Source organism: Vespa velutina, chromosome 11 (genome assembly GCF_912470025.1).
Source record: "Vespa velutina chromosome 11, iVesVel2.1, whole genome shotgun sequence".
NCBI classification, from domain to species: Eukaryota; Metazoa; Arthropoda; class Insecta; order Hymenoptera; family Vespidae; genus Vespa; species Vespa velutina.
The window spans coordinates 4,145,153-4,165,213 of record NC_062198.1 but is presented as its reverse complement, the minus strand read 5'-3'; the positions used below and the strand labels follow the sequence as shown (position 1 = coordinate 4,165,213).

The following is a 20,061-nucleotide window of genomic DNA, read 5'->3' as shown; positions in this document are numbered from 1 at the left end:
TTTCATCTTTAAGGATTTGGTCGCGACGGAGGAACGATATGTCGTACGAAAAGAGAGAATCGATCGATTCATTTCTAATCGCCATGCAAGTAAAAAAGATAAAGAAGAAAAATCGAAGGAAAAATGATTTCGAGCTTATCGACGATATCGTTCGTTATTAATTGAATCGAAATTGGACGCTAATTAATGCTATTCCTCGAGACTCCAAGATAGCCGCCGTTTTATCGGCGATGTCGCACCAGCTCCGACTGGCGGCACTACGTGCGAGCGTGCGCATGCGTATTCTGCGCTATTTGCGCGCCGGCCGAGCGCGCGTAAATTCAAAGAACATTATTTTTACTTCTTGTTTCTTTTTAAATTACTTAAGAAAAATTATTGTGCCGATAATATGTTGGGTCGCTAGCGAAACCCTAAACAGGCAGTGCAGTACGAGTGAGTCCTTAAGCAATCTCGAGGCAAGCTTCGGCCTAATATCACGTTTCGAGTCCATTGCTCATCGATATAATTACTTTTTAGGCACGACCGCAGGGAGTTCCTTATGCTCTCGATATTAGCGAAAAGTGTAACAGACGATTATCTCCGAAACTACTTGAGATATTCAATAACCCATTTGGATCTTTACGTTTCATATCAAAATCTAAATATATGTGTATCATGTGTGTGTGCGTGTCTGTGTATCCGGTCTACCGCCTGAACGGGTAGACGGATTGACTGAAATTTATATAAAAACTGAGATTACAAGTCATGAAGATCCACGAGAAATTTAAGTTCAATTTTGTCTTTTGCTTTAAAAAGGACAGGCGTTTAAAAAAATTTATCTGAATGTGCAACGAAAATGATAAAATTTGTGCGGGAATATTTTAAAATAGTATAAGCGATTAACTCGAACTACATCGGTCGTGCCTGTTGCGAAAAAGTGACGCTTTTTCGCAGGTGGTTTAGGAGACTGAGTCTCCTGGTTATCGTGTTATACTGCCACAATTTTTGCATCGTGTTGTATGAATTCGTGTTATATGAATCTTTGTTATATGAACCCGCATTATACGGGGATCTACTGTACTATTCCGACTTGTTTTAATGTGTCTTCGTGTGTACGCGCGTGTTTCGTAATGTTAATGAGAATGTGTCTGTGTATTTATGCCTGTGTGTATTTTTTTGCGTGTGTTTCTCCTTATTTTTTTCGATTATCTTACTTTTTTTCATTTGCTTTCCATTACTTATTACTTACAGCGTACGATTACGTTTAATCTTAACGTTTCGGTTTTTTTCTTTTTTTTTTTTCTTTTTTTTTCTTTTTTTTTTCTTTTTTTTTTTGTTAAAAGGTATACGGAGCACGTACAGTGGTACAGTTTCTTTGGAGTGTCATACCGTTTGTCTATCTATTCCTCTTTCTCCTCCCTTTCGTTTCTTCGTTTTATTCCCTCTCCTCTTCTCATCGTCGATCTCGTTCTCTTATGTTTTAACGACCCGCCTCTAATCTCGAGCTAGCGGGAGATATCCATCCTTTTGCGCGACTCATAGCCACGGGGCAGTTTCACTGAGCTTTACAAAATAGAATTGTCCCTTTCGTTTCGTCTCTCCCTTCCTCAGCGTTTTTGGTGCGTTCCTTGATTCTTTGTTATTATTATGTACTTTATGTTAAAAATCACGGTCCAGACAGTATGGACGTAGGCGCGGTTGGTATTATCGCGGAACGCAACCAGCAACAATAGCTTCTCTTTTTCCTTTTTTCGATTCTCTTCTTCCGTCTTTGTACGTCACGTGACGTTCATCGACCATAGGCAATTTCGCTGTTTTCATCCTCGTTGGATCGTCTTCTGCCGATAGGCGATCTCGAGAAACTCGTTCGGTGTATGATCTCATTTGCGCTTTCTTTTAATCGTAAAAAAAGACGCGAACGTCTGAACGTTTCGTATCTACTACGTTGTTCTTCGTGATCGAGGGGAAACATATGTATTTTGAGCTTGGCGCTCGTAAAAACAGTCCTCTCTTAATATCGGAGAGGATTGCTTTGGCTAGCGGAATTGACTTTTTTTAAAACGCGCCTATATTTCGATACCGTTACGCGATGATGATTCTCGTTGTTTTGTGCCTTGACGATTGGTCTTAATGCCGAAGGATTTCCCAAAGGAAAGCACCTATACCAGGTTGTTTTCGATCGCGACAGATTCTTCTTGGTCCTTCGATATATTCGTTCAATGGGAATGTCTCGTTACTAGGTTTTCGATTATTGGACCGTATCTAATCGTATCACGCCACCACGATGCGAATCATTCTTGATCGTCGAATTCTCATTCAGCCTGACAAATTTTCTTCGAAGAGCTTTAACAAGCACTTTCCAAGTGAGTACTTTGCTTTCTCCTAGCCTGCCTTTGCCTAAATTGATGGAATTCGGCCTTCATGGCCTGCACTCTAGCCTCGATATTATCCCTGCTGTATCTCGATGGTTGATGATGAACCGTGTGCACCTGATGAACGTGCGGCACATGGATGGCGTGTATTTGATGAACCGGCGGTCTCTCTTCTCTAGTGGGAGTGGAGGCAGAGGTAGGTGTAGGCGTACAGGAGGCAGGATCGAACTCATAGTGTCCATCTACGCTACCAGCATCTACGGCATTCTTCAAGTGGCCGACCTTCGCCTGGTCCTGAAGCTCCAACCATCGACCAACCAGAGGAGGCGGCGGTGGCCTATAAGGTGGTGGTCTCCATTCAGCCACCGTGCTTCCGCTCCTCGAGCTCTGATTTTGTTGAGATGTATTCTTGCTACCAAAACCCGAACTGCTGGATCTACTTTCAGGCGAGGTCTCCAAATCCGGAGACGCAGCCAGTTCAGGCGCCGACCTGGCGTGCCTGGCGTGTCTCGGTGGAAGTCTCGCCCTTGGTCGACCAGCGGATTGAGGCGGAGACGAGGTAGCAAGAGGTTGAACGGGTACGAATCTTCTGGACTCGGCGTGGATCGCCTTCAAAGATGGGAGCTCTTGGCTGTAACGTTGATGAACAGTTCGCAATTGGAGGTAACTTGGAGGGGTCGGGAAGGATCTTTCCCCTGACGATGGTTGTCTCACGGAGCTAAGATCGCTGAAGTATAACGGCGTCCAAGGTACATTGGGACCGCTCGGTGAACTCGCTAAAAACCTAGGCGACGATATTGTACAGATCGTTGGTGGTATCCTGGCCAATGAATTCACTGCATCCTGATGGTGATGATGAGCAGCATGCAGAGCACCTATCGAGACACCGCTACCCGATGATCTCAGGCTCAGCTGACTGTTGCCGACCAAGGGACGTCGCCAAGAGGACTTGAGCCGTTGCTTAGGCAGAAAGCCACCGTCGTCGCTGCTTGATGCATCCAGGATGCTGTTGTTCGCCGAACTGAGAACCGAATCCGCCACGACGAATCGGCCGTCGGCCGCGCGAGAGATCTTACCGAGGGGACGACCGCGGCATGAGTCCGGGGTGTCTGGACTCAAAATCTCCCTTAGGAGATTTAGACCTGGTACTCTGCTTTTTCTAGGTCTATATAGTAGGACAGAAGAAACGTTAGAACGGACCTGCTCTCGCAATTCTTCGATTACAAACGACGCGATCGAGTATGCCGGATGAGATTGATTTTAATTTAGTTTGATAAATCTCTCACAAATGTTCGAGGAAACAAAATTTCTTTTCTTTTTTTTTTTTTTTTTTTTTTTTTTTTTTTTTTATTACATTTCTTTCCGGAATACTTTATCGGTCGTTTGATAAGACAAACACGTGCAACAACGACGCAACACGTAACGATAACGAACACAAGGGAAACGAATGACTAGAACAAAATAACGAAAGGCAAACGTTCAAGTTAAACGTCTATATAATTATTAAGAAATTTATCACGTATGATAGGTATATAATAAAGAATAACGGATGCAGGCGAGGAAGGCATGCCGCATGCGCATTCCGGTGCACGAGTGATAGGGGTGTGACGTAGGTCGTGAGTGGGTGGGCGTTGGCAGTGATTATTTTCATTTTTTCTTTTTTTTTTTTCGAACACATTATTTTTTTCAGTCTTTCTTTTTTTTTCTTTTTTTTTTCTTTTTTTTTCTTTTTTTTTTTTTTTTTTTTTTTTTTTTTGAAGAACATTTACTTTTTTTCTTTTAGTGTAATCTTTTCTCTTTTTTTCTTTTTTTTTTGCTCGAATATTTTTTTATGTTTTTCATAGTGATAGCAATTGTGGATTTAGGTGCTCCGAAACTCGTCACCTTTTTTCCTCCTTCGGGTCCGGCAGCAGGGAAAGATGGGGGAGAGAGAATGTTGTAACACAACGATTACATTCACAAAAACAATATCGTGGCGATAATAATAAGAAATATAATGCTAAATAACCGAGCTTGTTACTTTTCTAGGCGGTGATGTTAGGGAGCAAATAGATAATGCGTGTCATATTGTGTAATCAAGGTGACGGTTAAGGCTCTTTTGTTCTACCGATTATTTCTCCACGCTTCTTTGATTTATCTATAGAATAAATACTCAATTTTCTATGGGGACGAACCTTCTTGTATTGTTTGCGAGTTTAAAAGAGTTTGTTAAAAAAGAACACATTAAATTAAACAGTACATATATTGTACAACAGAGAAGAGAAAAAAAGGAATTTTTCGATGGAAGGATTTCATGGAAGGATATATTTTCTAAGAGTTTACGAAACAGAATTTTTAAAAGTACAGGCTATATACAGGGTATTAAAAAACCCTGCATATATATATATATATATATGCGTATGTGTGTGTGCGTGTGTATGTATGTATTCGAATGAAAAATAAATACTTGAAGGCGGTAAGGATAAATTTTCTTGGAAAAATGTGAGATGTTTAACGATAAAAAATGTGATGTAAAAAGGCAGTAAAAACAGAAAAATACGACAATGGAGGCCATAGATAGACACGGCTGAGAATGGAGCCGCAGCGATAGCGGCTTACCTATCTTTGATCGTATATTTCCGAGTGTGTGTGTAAGTGAACGTGTCTTTCATAGATCGTCTAGAATCGAAAGACTGGAAAGAATCAAAATAACGCATAAGCATTTGAAATGACATTAAACTAGCGTGTTCTATATTTTTGATTAAACGACAATAATTCTGAAATCTTTTTATTTTTGAATATAAAAATTTGTCATCTCTAAAGATTTTCTAACGAAATAACGTTTAATTATATAGAACGATCAAGGTCCTGTGAACGCACACGCCTAATAGTATCATGCTTTCATAATTGCACGTGTGATCGTGTGACATGCCATTTACGTGTATAAATGTTTAAAAAGCGTATACAATGATCTTAGAAAAATTGTGTCATAAAAGAGAGACTCAAAAAACGAGTATGAATGAATACTACAGCGACGTGGAAAAAAGTGAAGACGAATGTGAAGAAAAATTGTAATGTTAAGAGAATGGATCAAGTCTAAAACAAATTGGAAATTGCAGATATTGTTTCCTTGTATTTCGAGATTTTTAAACATCAAATATTAGACAGTTCCGAATCAACATCTGCATTTCCTGTAACCTTAACGAAGATACTGGCAATTTAAAAAAAAAAAAAAAGAAGTTTCCGTTTACCAGTAACTTGTCTTATTCCATAAATGTTAAATGTGGAAACCAAAAGGATGCAGCTACAGAATTTAGCTATAACAATAAGAAAGTTATCAGCTAAAATTAGTGCTCGTTATCGGGAAACTCGATGGCTGTTAACGTAAGAGAATTTAGATTAAAGTTGATTCAACTTAAATAGATTTTTATCATTCTAACCATCGAATTTACCAATATTTCAAATCGACGTGTCCGTATTAAAGTGTCAAAAAAGAATGTCGGTGAGATCGCTAATCAAAATATGACGAATGAAGTTGGTGAAAGGGTAAAGTGTGCTATGGTATATGTTTGTGATGTCATGTATATGAGAAAAAGAGAGATAGATAGAGAATGGGAGGATCGTGAAAAGTTCCTGCTCCGCGATTATTAATGAATGATTAAATGAACAAGAGCAGTCAAAGAGAAAGAGAGCGAGAAGAGAGAAACAACACGAGCCAGCCTTCTACTCTCGACTTTTTCTCGATTCGAAGAGATAGATTGTATTGCCATTAATTAAGATTCAGAAGGATAAGCGACGGAACAATATACAATATTGAAATATAAAAATATTTCAAGAAGAGTAATCATACGCAAGATCGAAAATGATCAACTGCCTTGCCTCGTCTCTTATCTATGTACTCCCTAAGGCCGCCGAACGAAGGTAATTAGGGTACTGACTGGATGTTACTAGTGTGACTCCTAGCTGTTTTGCCTGTATTGCTGATCTCATCTACAGTCATGACAATCATCCTAAGTAGTAGATAGTAGGTGGTAATGGTAGATTAGTAGGTCCTAGCAGGTAACATTGCAGAGCTGTAGTCTCGCATAATAGCGGTAGTAGTGGTAGTGGTAATAGTGGTAGATGGTAGTAGTAGTAGTAGTAATAGTAATAGTAATAGTAATAGTAGTAGTAGTAGTAGTAGTAGTAGTAGTAGTAGTAGTAGTAGTAGTAGTAGTAGTAGAAGTAGCAGTAGTAGTAGTGGTAGTAGTAGTAGTAGTGGTAGTAGTAGTAGTAACGGACATGTCCCACCGGCAAAGTGGCGTTTGCTCATTCGATCGACCGACAAGGATCGATGGCAATTTGATCGATCCGATCGATCTGATCGATCGATCGACGGACCGCTCGGCACGGCGTGTTTATAACACACACAAATACAGACATATATACCGTCGGCAAGTATCTTTCTCGGAAGCAACCGTGGTCTTGGGTTACGTAGTAGTAGTAGTGGTAGTAGTAGTAGTAGTAGTAGTAGTAGTAGTAGTAGTAATAGTAGTAGCAGTAGTAGTAGCGGTTGTAGTAGTAGTAGTAGTAGTAGTTGTTACGGTGATAGTACTTGGTATTATTTTCTGTGTGGTTAGCGGAGATTAGGCTTACTGTTCCGCCTCTCTATGATAAATACGCTGTCGTAATCTGGATTATCGAGGTGGAGCGCGTGATGGTCACGATCACGATTCGGGGGGGCCTGCTCGTGGACCGGCTCCGAGGTGGCAGTGGCGGGGGTGGTTACTTGCGTAGGAAGTGGTGGTTGATGAAGAGGTTGTGGTGGTGGTGGTGGTAGTTGCGGATTCAACGGGCTGCAACGGGTCAGCGTCGAGACTGACTCGCCGCACGCGTTTAGGTTTGTCGACCTACAGAAAACACAGAGAGAGAGAGGAGGACAAGAGACGCCCACGATTTTTTTCTGTTTCTTATTTTTCTTCTTTTCTTTCGTTTTTTTTTCTTTTTTTTTTTTTTTTTTTTTTTTTTTTTTTTTTAGTCTTCTATTCTTTTATTTATTTTTAATGGTTTTTCTCTTTCTTTTCTTTCACGTGCTTGACTGTTTTAATTAACGTTTCATTTCATGTATCAAATATATTTTTCATTTATTTTATTTCTTCTTTTCGTTAATTTCATTTTACATTTTTAAATATTGACGTCGTTTGTTCAAGAGACTTTATGAGTAGGAGAGAGAAAAAGAGAGAAAAAGAAAGAGAGAGAAAGAAAGAGAGAGAGAGAGAGAAAAAGAGACGACTTTCGAGGAAGGAAAGATGTCAAAAGAATTAACGATATAAATTCTATTATCTTTGATCGATATTCTTATCTCCAACTTCCTCTCAGGAGTCTCTCGACCATCGGACATTTCTCTAGCTCGCGTCGGCTCTCTTCTGATCCTTGCTCTGATCGCGACCTCGGTAAGCGTTACCGAGTTAACGTTAACTCCGTATTCGTAGTCGGTTGAAAAATGTTGAACCCTCGACGTAAACCGTCGAACGTTCAATATTTAAGCAGCAAACGTCTTCCTCACTCATCGACTACGAATGCCGAGCTTTGTTAAAGTTCTTGGCAGTGGCTGAACCGTCCAGCCCGTTCTGGATATTCGTGTAGGTATCAAACGTGCATCGCCGATTGCTTCACGAGTTTTCCGTGTGAACGCAAACGATTTTGGTAAAAGGAGCCCCGTAAGATTCAAAAATTATAGATGAACTTACAAGGTGAACGGGCTCGTCACGAGGGTAATGAAAGAAGAAAATAATTTATAGATTTTCATTTGAGAGAAGTAAAGTATGGAACGGGACAATGGAAAATTGGAATAGAATATCTGAGAAACACCCTCGCGATGAGCAAATGTGATTTTCACGAGTAACGATGTCGCTAGCGTTATAAAGTGAAAGTAAATGAAAGAAAAAAAAAGAAAAAAAAAAAGAAAAAAAAAAGAAAATAGAAATGGCGACAGTGAAAATGAAAGAGGAACGATGATGTAAGGTTTATTAATACTATCCAACGTTGTCTTTGATTCCGGGTTGGTGCTGTCTGTCTCAAATGTTCGGTGTTACGTACAACTTACGTGTAAGCTTGGATATTATTATTATTATTATTATTATTATTATTATTATTATTATTATTATTATTATTATTATTATTTTTATTATTATTATTATCATTAATATTAGATCTTTTTTTTCCTTTTGATAACGCTTCTTCTCTCGGATCTTAGTAAGTATGGGGATTATTAAGTTTTTCGAACGTAACAAAAATTGTGATGTGCACGTAACAATGGAAATTCATCCCGGAAGCAAAGAAAATTATAAGGATATTGTCGGACAGGATTGCGGTAATTACAAATACTTTAATTAAAGTAATATAATAAATAAGAAACGAAATAATAAAAAGACTTCGCGTCGCGATAAAAAAAAAAAGACGATCCAGAATAGGCATCACTGCAGTCGTATTGTGGACTTTTGGATGCCACGATAAAAATCATAATCGATTAGGTGTCCGATTTGTTATCATTTGTTTTTTCTTTTTCTTAAAAATAGCATCGCTACACGTGCATCCCGTTTTATTTGTCGCTTCGATAATACGAAAGAAATACGCACGGCTTTCTCTTTTAGGAAATGTGAATGCTCGTTGTCGTTGAAAATAGCGACAGATAAAGAAAGATCGGAAAACAGAGATAGAGAAAGAAAAAGGAAAAGAAAATCCAAAAAAAAGAAAAAAAGAAAAGAAGATAAAGAGAAAAAGAAAGAGAGAGAGAGAGAGAGAGAGAGAGAGAGAGAGAGAGAGAGAGAGAGAGAGAGAAATTGAAACGAATGCAATATGGCTTATACGAGATTAGCGTGCGCGAAATTTCTTTCACGCGACGTATGTACTTTTCTTTTTCCTTTTTTTTTTTTTTTTTCCTTTCTTTTTGACGTCAAACGAAGAAACAAGTGCACGAAGTGGTCGCGATGAAAAAGAGAGAAAAGAGAATGAAATAATTAGGTGCACGCATAGCCGCGCTTGAATGTTGTCGTATGAGAGAGAGAGAGAGAGAGAGAGAGAGAGAGAGAGAGAGAGAGAGAGAGAGAGAGAGAGAGAGAGTGAGAGAAAGACAGATTGAGAGTTACAGAGTTCGTTTCGTTAATTAATTAAGTTAAAGATCGTTCTCCAACCTCGTCCAAAATACCTCTGCTGTTGCGGTTAAGTCTGCCGGTTTGATTATCTCTTTTATTTATTTTTTTCTTTTTTTTTTTTTTTTGTTCTTTTGTCTTTCATACGAATTTCTATGAGAAATAGATCTAAAAGTTCAAAAGTATCACACATATATACATAATGTATACATATATGTGTGTGTATTCTTGGACGCAAGAAGATCAAAAGAGGGTTTTTATTCTGGTTATGATTTCCTTTTTACTATTTTTCGCTTTTCGACTTTACTCGTGTCTTTTTTCTTCATGAACGGGGTCGAAGCGGCTGCTCTTCTTTCTTTTCTTTTTTTTTTTTTTTTTTTTTTTTTTTTTTTTTTTTAATAATAAATCGCGCTTGAATCGAGACGACGAGAGGGAACGAAGAGCGAGGAGTTTCTCTCTCGTACGTCTCTCTTAAAAAAAAAATTTCGGTCATCTAACTGAATAAGTTGGCAAGGACGTCGTCGATGCAAGAAAAACACAAAAAAAGAACATTAGTTCTAATTGGTACGAAGTATTTGAAATTACGAATATTAAATTAAAAGTAATAAAGTGATTTGCATCGACGGCATCATTACGTATATTACGCGTAATGTTAACTTGGATAAATTCGAGAACGTAGATATATGAATAATTAATCATGTTCTCGTTACTCTTTAACTATAGATCGCTCGTGAGAGGTTTTGTAAAATGCTTGCGGTGCTTTAATTTGCCTACTGCTCTTAAAAAGGGGGAAGAGTGGACTTAATAGCTAGCTCTGGCTAAGCCTATGTGATGTATATTCTCATTGAGGTCGCATCTGCAACGTCTTACATCTCTTAAAGAATCAAGATCATCGATCCTTTAACAGGAAATTCGTAAAAGATGCCTAAGAACTTCATCGTTTTTCTTTCTCCCTCTTCCTAGGAAGCTTGTTTTAGCTTTCGTCTTAATCACCCGTCCGCCTAGTAGAAACCTCGTCCATCAAGGAGAATTCTCGATGTTTTGCCGCGCACTTTGTCGATCCGTCTCGTTTATCATGCATCGTCATTAGTCACGCAAACCACCGGGCGCTGAGAATTTATGCTTCCTACGAAATTTAACGCGTCATATTTCAACCGACTCATCGTACTTCGCTAATTTGTCCTGGAAACCGTTACATAAGAAGAGAACTTTCTGCGCAGGAGCATGAGAACCTTTTGTACACGATGATCCAGTCAAGTTAATGAGAAAATCTCGAAAAAAGTATTTAAACACTGTGTTGATTAAGAAAAAATTGTTTCAAGAACATTCTCCTTGTTAATCTCTTCTGAATAAATTAACGATAAATTCAGGGATAAAATTTAGAAAGATTAACTATGTTAATCTTTCTCAATCGGGGACGATTCAAAAGACAGGGCGATTAAGAAGGATCTAAAAGGATACAAAGTCTTAGAATTTTGTTGCACGTTACAGATACGACTCCCTCGATCTAAAGATTCCTTAAATAGGGGTTTCGTCGTTGACGATCCCAGAAGAGATTCTAGGATTTGAAAATTTAGATGTATTTAATCATGATATTCTTTTTTAGATGGGTACCTGAAGGGAGGAGGAACATTTTTGGTAATAAACACTCACTTTTTCAAAGGCACTGTTCCTTGGGGCCCCTGCCCTGCGCCGTTCCTGGTATCTGTGACCCGGCAAGTCACCATGTTATACGCTGAAAGCAGTTCTATAATGTTACAAAACTATGTTAAATACGTATGCGTTCGGTTTCACAGGTGCTTGCCCAGCCCCTGCGATGCTCGGATCGTTGTCGTCGTCCTCTAATTATACATCGTTCTCGTATTACTTCAATTAATTTAAATTTTTTTATCAATCTCAAATTTGATTGTTAATCATTCTAAATTTAACAATTACCTCTAATCCTATTTACAAGTTCTTCTAGTACTTCACGTACGAGAAGTAAATCCCTATTACGCTGCATGTAGATTTGAATGAAAATATCATTATTTTATATATAATTCATTGTTAATTATAAGTAAGAGAAAGATCGACACGACCAAGAGCAGAGATGCAGGCCGGATACAAGACATGTTCGTTGCATATCAAGCTTTTTTTCACCAAAGGAACGTCCTTAATCATACCTTTCTCCTGTTTTCGTCTTTTCCGCTTATTGCAGATCTTCACTGCGCATATACTCAGGATAATGGCGACGATGAAGAAAAGAATACCACCCACAACCCCGGCCGTAATCGCCTTATGTTTCACACGAGCAGGCACAGGAAATTTCACTTGATCGCTGGCACCATAATTCGTCGCTGAGTTGGCGAACACTTGGAAATAATATGTCCTACCACCGACCAGATTCTTCACTGTTAGCCCGAAGCAATAAAAAGAAAATTCGTTGGTGTAAAAAAATTATATCATTGACCAATCAAATGTTTGATATTTATACAACTATTAAAGTAATAGATTTTGATAAATTATTGATCATTGGATCTGTAATACAATTTGTAAAATGGCTTTTTACAAAGTAACTGTTAACTTTAATTATTAGTTATCTTTTTAACTTACCCAAATAGCTTGTTTCCTCCGGACGAATTTGTCCCTTGTTGAGATTCTTCCAGGGCCCGTCCGTTTTGTATTTAATAGTATAATGTTGAATGAGATGATTTCGCTCCGAAGGAGCTTCCCAAGTAATCAGAAAGCCGTTACTGACCTCGGTCACCGTGAGATTTTTCGGTGGACCAGGTTTCGGTCCTGTAAATACATCGACGTATATAACATTAAATAAATTGATTGAGATAATAATACTACGTATAGAATTTTTATGTAGAAAGGAATCAAGTCATATTATGAGAAATTATTTCTATTATGTCATCGCGAATGAAACTTTAATATTTCATTTTTATTGAGGCATTCTAGATCACGAATAAAAGAATATATTAGATACGAGGAGAAAGAGGGAGAGATCATTCATCATTCCCTTTCAACGTTTTCTTCTTTACGAATTCCACTTGTTATTGAATGTTTTTTTTTTCTTTCTTTTCTTTTTTTCTTCTTCTTCTTCTAAAAATAAGGTCAGCTAGAATTAGGATTACGTGCGTTAATAAGGGTAACGAATGAATCCCGGAAGTAATTAGGCTGTAACATCATACGAGCTAGAAGAGCCACGAAAGATGACCTCATGCTTGCGACTAATCCTATTAAGAAGTACATCAATATTATTTCATTACTAACCCACTGTCGTTTAAATTCTAACCATAAACCTTTCTGTGAAAATTGATAAATAGATAATTTATAAATGAAATTAAATTGAATTCATTGAAATTAATCGAGACGGAAAGTCTAATTAAACATTTTTCTTTCATTTTCTCGTCCTTTTAATACGTCAAGATGATAAATAAAGAATAAAGTTAGGTATAAACGTTACTAAGCCATGAAATGAAAGGAAAAAGTGAATACGTGAGCGAGTGGATTAATCTAATTTACAAGGATCGCTATAAAACCTGAAAGAAAACGTATTCGCCCAAATCTAACTTCGTTCTTTTCGAATAGCCGCACGAAAGGGGTGGTTTCACGAGTAATAGTGGTGGTGGTAAATGCATCGATCGAAACGGGAGAAACCCGTGGGAGGCGTGAAACGAGAGGAAAGCAAAAAAAGAAAAAAAAAGAAAAAAAAAAGAAAAAAAGAAGAATAAAAAAAAAAAAAAAAAGAAAACAGTTGGTCCACCGTGTACAAAAATCCAACGTTTCTCTACGTTTGAAGTTAACGAGATTCCTCCCATACTCTCTTTTCCATCGAGCAAACCTTAACAAAGGTTTCTCCCCTACTTTTCCCTTTTTCCAAGATAAACTGATTTTATCGTAATACTGGTAAAGAAGAGATAGTGAGGATCCCATGGAGCTTTTGAAGGAACTCATTTTGATTCCAATTTTCCATTTGCGAATTTCGTAAGGAATTCGTTAAAAGTAGTGACGATATGTGAAAGGCCAGCCACAGGCGTCGGAACAAATGTTTTATTTAACTTTAACTTACGAAATTAGCGATGAGTTAAGAGTATTTTTGCCTCGTTTAAAATGTATGAAGTTATAATTTCTCACCTCTACTCTTGACGTTACTAAATTCGTAAAGTATTTCGCGAGCGCTTTCGTGAAATTAAATGGATCAAGTCTCCCTTTCTCACTTTCATTCGATTTTTTTTCTAACTTCTTTTTTTTTTTTTACCTCTTTCTTTACAAGACACATAACATCTATCTGTCTACTTTTTCATCTCTCTCTCTCTCTCTCTTTCTCTCTCTCTCTCTCTCTCTCCCTCTGTATTTGATTCCTTTCCTTACGTCTCCCTTCATCTTACAAGCACAAGACTTGAAGTCCTTTATTGCGAAGCAATAACGTTTAATCCGGTGTGCTTCGAAAGGAGAAAGATTATATGGATAAGAAACGACCAGAAAGCTTTGACTTCTTTATTCCGATAAAGAGACGCAATAACGTTGCTAAGAATTTTAATGAGAGATTTTCTAAAAGCTCCTTCGCGCGTGGTCCTTTCAACGATGATCCCAAACGATCGATCTGAAAGATCTCTGAAAGTAAAAGTGCTACAAATTTCCCTTTGTGCTTACGTTCTTGTAAACGTGCTATACAGAATTTTTACAGTGGCGTATTTTATCGTACAAATATTAAGAAAATCCGTGAGATGGGATGAGGTATATGGAAGGTGAGAATTTCGAGAGTGGACGTCGCGTACGAGAGTCACTTTTAGCACGTCGGATTTAATAATGGGAGACGTGACGACGCACACCTCTGACTACTTGCTTAACCCGTATTTCTGCGAACGTACATACGTACATTCGTGTAAAGTAAATATGAAAGAGGACAAAGGTAGGAAGGGAGAGTTCGTCTGAAAACAGATTAAAATATTGCCTTTCCGACTCTCGTAGGTGGATACCGCGTATGCGAAAATTCACATTTTTTACAAATGAAAATAACAAAAGGAATTAGAAAGAAAAGAAAAGAAAAGAAAAGAAAAGAAAACACAGTTGTATACCTTTCGGCCTTATGATTGTTGGGAAGACGGGATTTCCAGTAGAATCGGTCGGTAATATGAGGGTACTATAATCTAAGATGTCTGAAACGAGAAAACAAAACAAAAGAGGAAAAAATCGATTGAGAAATCAAAGAAAAGCAGGGAGACATGTTGTAGTCGCAAGATAAAGGAGGCTGAGGGTGGTGTTCGTAGGGCGTCGTAGGTGAACCGGAAGAGAGATTCAAGCGTACGAACATGATCCCCCAGGAGTATCATTAATCTCCTCTAATCCAGTTTCTCGAGGCAGACTAACAAGCAAAGCTGATGATGCGTGAGCGTGCATGGTAGCTGGTAAGGGTGAGTAGGTTGCTGGATGAAAAGAAAAGAAGAAAAGAAGTAGAAGGACAGAAATCTGTAGGTGCTCGAAGCATCGTATGTACAAATGAAAGGCAATGAACCGTTGGATTCGAGGAAAGGAAATAAAAGCGGAAGCAGAACGAACGGCTCGATGGGTTTTCCGATACGATAAGTCGCGACGGAAGCCTCCGTTCCCTTTCTCTACTTTTATCTCTTTTGCTCTTACGTCTATCTTTCTCTCTCTCTCTCTCTCTCTCTCTCTCTCTCTCTCTCTCTCTCTATCTCCGGATTTTCCTTTCTCTCGCCAGTGGTAGGTCCTCGTTTATGAACTATCTTCCATATAACTTTTCAATTCTAGTTGCGTGCCGATACTCAACCGAAAGAATCGTACAAATCGTTTGCAAAAGGCTAAGCTATTTTTCTATTCTTTATTGGATCTTTTTTGGATGTACATACGTACATAAAATCATTTCGTTAGAAACTTTTACGACCGAAGGATAAATAATATTTTGAATGTAGATTCTTCCTTCGGTCATTTCTTTCATTTTGATTAAAACTTCTCTAACGTTTCATTTGAATTTATTGGAATTTACGAAAATATTTTGATCGAGAATCCGCTTACCGCTTTGGTCCGTCGCAGCAGCCTGACCACTGGATGACGGAGTCAGTGCCACGTCTTTAAAAATGCAGCGATAAGAATAAGAATAAAGAAAAGTTGAAACGAGTAATAGAAGAGAAAGATATCAAGCAAGTATTAAAGATCACTCTGTTAGTAATGTAAAAAGGTTGCTCGAGTTATTATTTATATTAATTCTACTTTGATATAAATACGATTCTGAAACTTGAATATTATTAAATAGTTCATCTTATGATTCAGAATCTTTTATTACCGAGAGTTCTGACGGTGATGACTTTGCTCATTGTTCCATCGCCCAAAGCGTTTTTTCCGATAACCTGAAATTCATAAACCGTAGCTGGTGTCAGTCTGTTGATCGTGACCGTAGTACTTCCCGATGGTGTCACAGGTATCATTTCCCATTCTGACGTACCAGCTTCTCTGTACCTGTAACAAAAAAATTAAATGATATCGTAAATGTAACGTGAATGTAACTATCGATGTAAAGAAAAAAAAAAAAAAAAAAAAAGAAAAAAAAAAAAAAAAAAAGAAAAAAAAAATTCGTTAATTTTAGATCGGAGTTACTTGCCAGATAGTATAGTCTTGTTTATAATCAGGTCCACCAGAATAACCAGGTAACCAACTCAACGTTACTGAAAATTCTGTAGCATTGCCAGTGACGTTGTAAGGCGCATGAGGTTGTGTACCCTCGACGATCAGTTGCGTCGAAGTAGAAATTGTAGCAACTTCGTTTGTTGCGATACAGTGATAAAATCCAAAGTCAGCTCTTCGAAGACTTTCGATCGTCAAATTACCGCCATTGATTTTCGCTCGGTTGCGTTGAATCGGAGCACCATCTCTCTGCGCGAAACAAGTGAGTATAAAAGTCATCTCGATGTAATCGATCACCATCGAGCAGATTTCTATTCTTTAGAAGACAAAATTTCGATGGTCATACCCTCTGCCACTGTATAGTAGGTTTCTGCGTGCCTTCTGCCTCCTGAGCGTTGCAATGCATTTCTACGGTCTCGCCAAACTTCTTTTGATAAATCGGTTCGGGTTCAAGTGTGAAAACCGGTGGTTTTCTAACAAGCACTTCCATAGGCGCGGAACTACCCTGCGTGCCGTGAGCATTATACGGAGTACAGGTATATCTTCCTTGATGATTCTCATTGACTCGCGTGAACAGCAGGGAGCCGTTGTTCATTATCACGATTTCCTTCGTCTGATAAGGCTCGAGGAGTCGTTTGTCCTTCGTCCACGTTACGTATTGTAATTGCGGATTAGCCTTGATATAGCACTGAACTACACCAGCAAGCCGGAAGGGCAGGTATTGAACCGTCGGCGTGAATGTGACCTTCGCTGGATCTGCATAGCAAAGTGGAACGTGATGATATCGCGATGCATTTTTTTTTCTTCTTTAAAACACGTTTATCTCAACTTACATTCAACGTTGAGATAGGCACTGGCACTTTGGGGTTCGCCAATACCGTTGGTAACCTCGCAGAGATATTGACCTGAGTCGTCGGCGCTGACAGGACTAATGACAAGGCTGCCGTCCATCCTGATAGAAGCTCTCGTGTCCAAAGACGAAACTTCCGTGACGGGTGCACCTTCTCGAAACCAACGTACCGTCACATTACCCGGAAGAGCCTTCGCCTCGCAAGAAAACTGAACCTTCTCTCCTTCGAGCTTCGTCTGATTCGACGGCGGTACCATAATGACGGCTCCTCCTGTCGAAACGGAAATTAAACGCACCGTGAAAAGATTCCGCCTGTCCTTATCGCACTTCTCTCCTTTGATCGACGTTCCTTTCCTTTTTCTCTGTTTTCCTCTCTCTTTCACTTTCTCGCTCGTTCTTTTTCTTTTTCTTTTTTTTTTCTTTTTTTTTTTTCTACAACAAAATGGCGTGTATAGCTTAATATCGTGCCAGTGTGGGAGCATCTTCGAAAGCTTCGCAGAATCGCTTTTACATTCGGGAACGGGGAAAAGAACGAGTCGAGTGGGTCCTTAGATGATCGTTTTAAAGGAAAGATACTAGGAGCAAAAGCGTTGCAGTTCCACGCTCGTATGAACAACGTGACAAACAAATGTACTCAACGATCAAGAATAATGATATTGGATATTCTCGAATGAAATTCAATTAAAATGCAAATGGGCTCTTCCCTCTTCGCCGTGATATCTCGAGAGAAGAAGAAGAAGAAGAAGAAGAAGAAGAAGAAGAAGAAGGAGAAGAAGAAGAAGAAGAAGAAGAACAAAAAAAACGAACAAATTTGAAAGAAAGGAGCCGAATAAAAATTTGCGAAACATCGGATCCTTTTCTTAATCGGAGATATCTTTCGATTCGATCTGCTATTATCGCGTAACATCGAACGACGATTAATAGCGGAATAAGATATCCATGAAGTGAAAATAAATCTTCGTGAATCGTCGTGACGAAACTTTGCCAATATAAGACAGGGCCCGCACGCTTTTACATTTCAAATGCAATGCCGTTCGTATTCGATTAAAATGCTTGAATCAAACATCATAATTGCCCCTCGGCATTGTTTTCTTTTACGACGTTAAGACGATCGGCCTGATTTCCTTCTCAGTTTATAAATCTTCTTGATTTACGAATATAGTAAATGATATTTAATGAAATGTTAATGTGCTATATCGAAATTAGGACGAGAATAAATTTTTTCTTTTTCAATTGAGAAAAATTAAAATACTTATTAACTGACTCGTCTTATTTATTTTCATTCGTTGGAAAAGTAAGCAACGATCATTGTGAACGGCAAATCGTTTCGTTGTTGGTGATGACGGAAACACAGCTAGGGCCGACTAATATCCTGGACGAAAGTACGAAATGGACGGTAGTGCTTTTAATGTTAGTCCATGCAGAAACAGGACATGAAACGAGATCGTGCCAGTATCGAGCCAGAGTCTACCCTCGCAAATAGGAACCCTCGTAAATATATACATGGGAAACTAGAGGCCAACGTGATGTGGCCAAAAATCGAAGGACAACCACGTTATTACTTTACTCGTACCACGATCTGATCTCTCCATTCGCAGATAAAGCACATTTCTCTCTTCGACGTTTTATTTATTATATATTGTATCATTATATTTTCATAGATATTATAATCGTTTATTAGTTTCTTTCTTATTGAATATTAATTATTCATTATAAATGAGATAATAGTCGCGTACATTCATATTCTCAAGTACTTATTCATGAATCTCCCTACAAATACTTTGTCAGGATGCGTATTATATTGTTGCCGATACCCGATGGAATTTTTACTTTAATACCCACAAGAATCTGGAAACTCGGAGCTTTGAGCAACGAATTCGACGTTCCAGAAGGGAATATCATTGTAGCTAGTATATAATGGAAAAGGGGATGGATGTATGAAAGAGGGTAAGAGAGTAAGAGTAAGAGAGTAAGAGAGTAAGGGAGAAAGAGAAAGAGAGAGAGAGAGAAAGAGAGAGAGTACGAAAGAGTGGATAAGGAATGAAAGAGTGGGGATCGATCTCAGCCAACAAAAGGTTGAACTCTTTCTTCGATTCAGCAATATTTTCCACAATCCGATCTGTCGTCACTTGCAGGGATTAAGGTAGGTTTTATGTATCCGCGCGATGCGCGAGACGCGCTCCTGGATTTCAACTCTAGATGTAAGAAATATTCGAAGAATCATAGATCTTCCGGATTGAGGAGGATTCATTCTTCGCTATGAGAATTCCAACGCGAAAGTACGAATTTATAAAATTCTTTCCCGCGTAAAAGACGCTGTCATAACACGGGATATCGTTCGAAATATGAACGATGTATGTTTTCTTTGATATCTGATATTACTATGATTTATTTGAGCAATCTATTAATAGAAAGGGTAAATGTTTTTCCATAATATCGACTCGAATGGATTTTAAATACATTATTTGTAACAAATCGGAGATATTTAATAGTGAATTGCTTTTTATACAATGAATGATTATCATTCGCTTCGATATACCTATCTACACTTCTTTGAAGGACGAATAAAAGAATATTTGTCTCTGTGAATCGTCTCTTGAAAAATATATATCAACGAACGTATCGCGCCTTGTGTTGGTATATTCTACGCTTTCGCTTTGCGCCGAGGGGTGATTCAAAGGACCCGTATTCATTTATTCATCGTCCACAGAAGTGCACTGAAGTTTAATGGTGACTATTTCAAAGATACCTACCATACCGTCTTTCGTAAGACGCACGATTCTTATCAAAGCCCAGCAAACTTGCTTTCATTTTTTTGCTGTAACTAAAAAAGTGGACATCCACGTACGCGCAACTATTAAATTTGCATTACACGTTTCAATTTACTCACCGACCCGACTATATTTTCTAAAAATTATCTCGCATTCTTTTATGAGAAAAAAAAAAAAAAAGAAAAAGAGAAAAGAAATCATGAAAGAACGTTTCTACTACGTCTTTCTAAAGTATTCTATTTATTAATTGCTAGGATAAAAAGAGTTTATTATAATTAATTATAACTAATTGTGTTTCATCTTTCTTTACTCTGTTCTCGCAACAGAAGTTACACCGTAGTTATAGCTAA

General features: G+C 38.3%; 1 protein-coding gene across 28 annotated transcripts in view; it reads right to left on the bottom strand.

Moving 5' to 3' along the window:
• Positions 1 to 1,246: 1,246 nt before the first annotated feature.
• Positions 1,247 to 20,061, bottom strand: part of LOC124953042 (protein turtle) — a 189,689-nt gene continuing 170,874 nt past the window's right edge. For 23 of the 28 annotated variants that reach the window (XM_047503842.1, XM_047503860.1, XM_047503856.1 and 20 more), the window contains 9 exons: positions 16,924 to 17,211; positions 16,437 to 16,846; positions 16,068 to 16,339; positions 15,753 to 15,925; positions 14,527 to 14,607; positions 12,053 to 12,238; positions 11,623 to 11,850; positions 11,114 to 11,207; positions 1,247 to 3,516 (listed from right to left, as the gene is read on the bottom strand). In XM_047503842.1, coding sequence (XP_047359798.1) covers positions 2,325 to 3,516; positions 11,114 to 11,207; positions 11,623 to 11,850; positions 12,053 to 12,238; positions 14,527 to 14,607; positions 15,753 to 15,925; positions 16,068 to 16,339; positions 16,437 to 16,846; positions 16,924 to 17,211 — 2,924 coding nt within the window. In that variant the 3' untranslated portion in view covers positions 1,247 to 2,324. Of the gene's footprint in view, positions 3,517 to 11,113; positions 11,208 to 11,622; positions 11,851 to 12,052; positions 12,239 to 14,526; positions 14,608 to 15,484; positions 15,539 to 15,752; positions 15,926 to 16,067; positions 16,340 to 16,436; positions 16,847 to 16,923; positions 17,212 to 20,061 lie in introns of all 28 variants that reach the window. The other 5 variants (XM_047503858.1, XM_047503866.1, XM_047503855.1 and 2 more) reach the window with 3 other exon arrangements.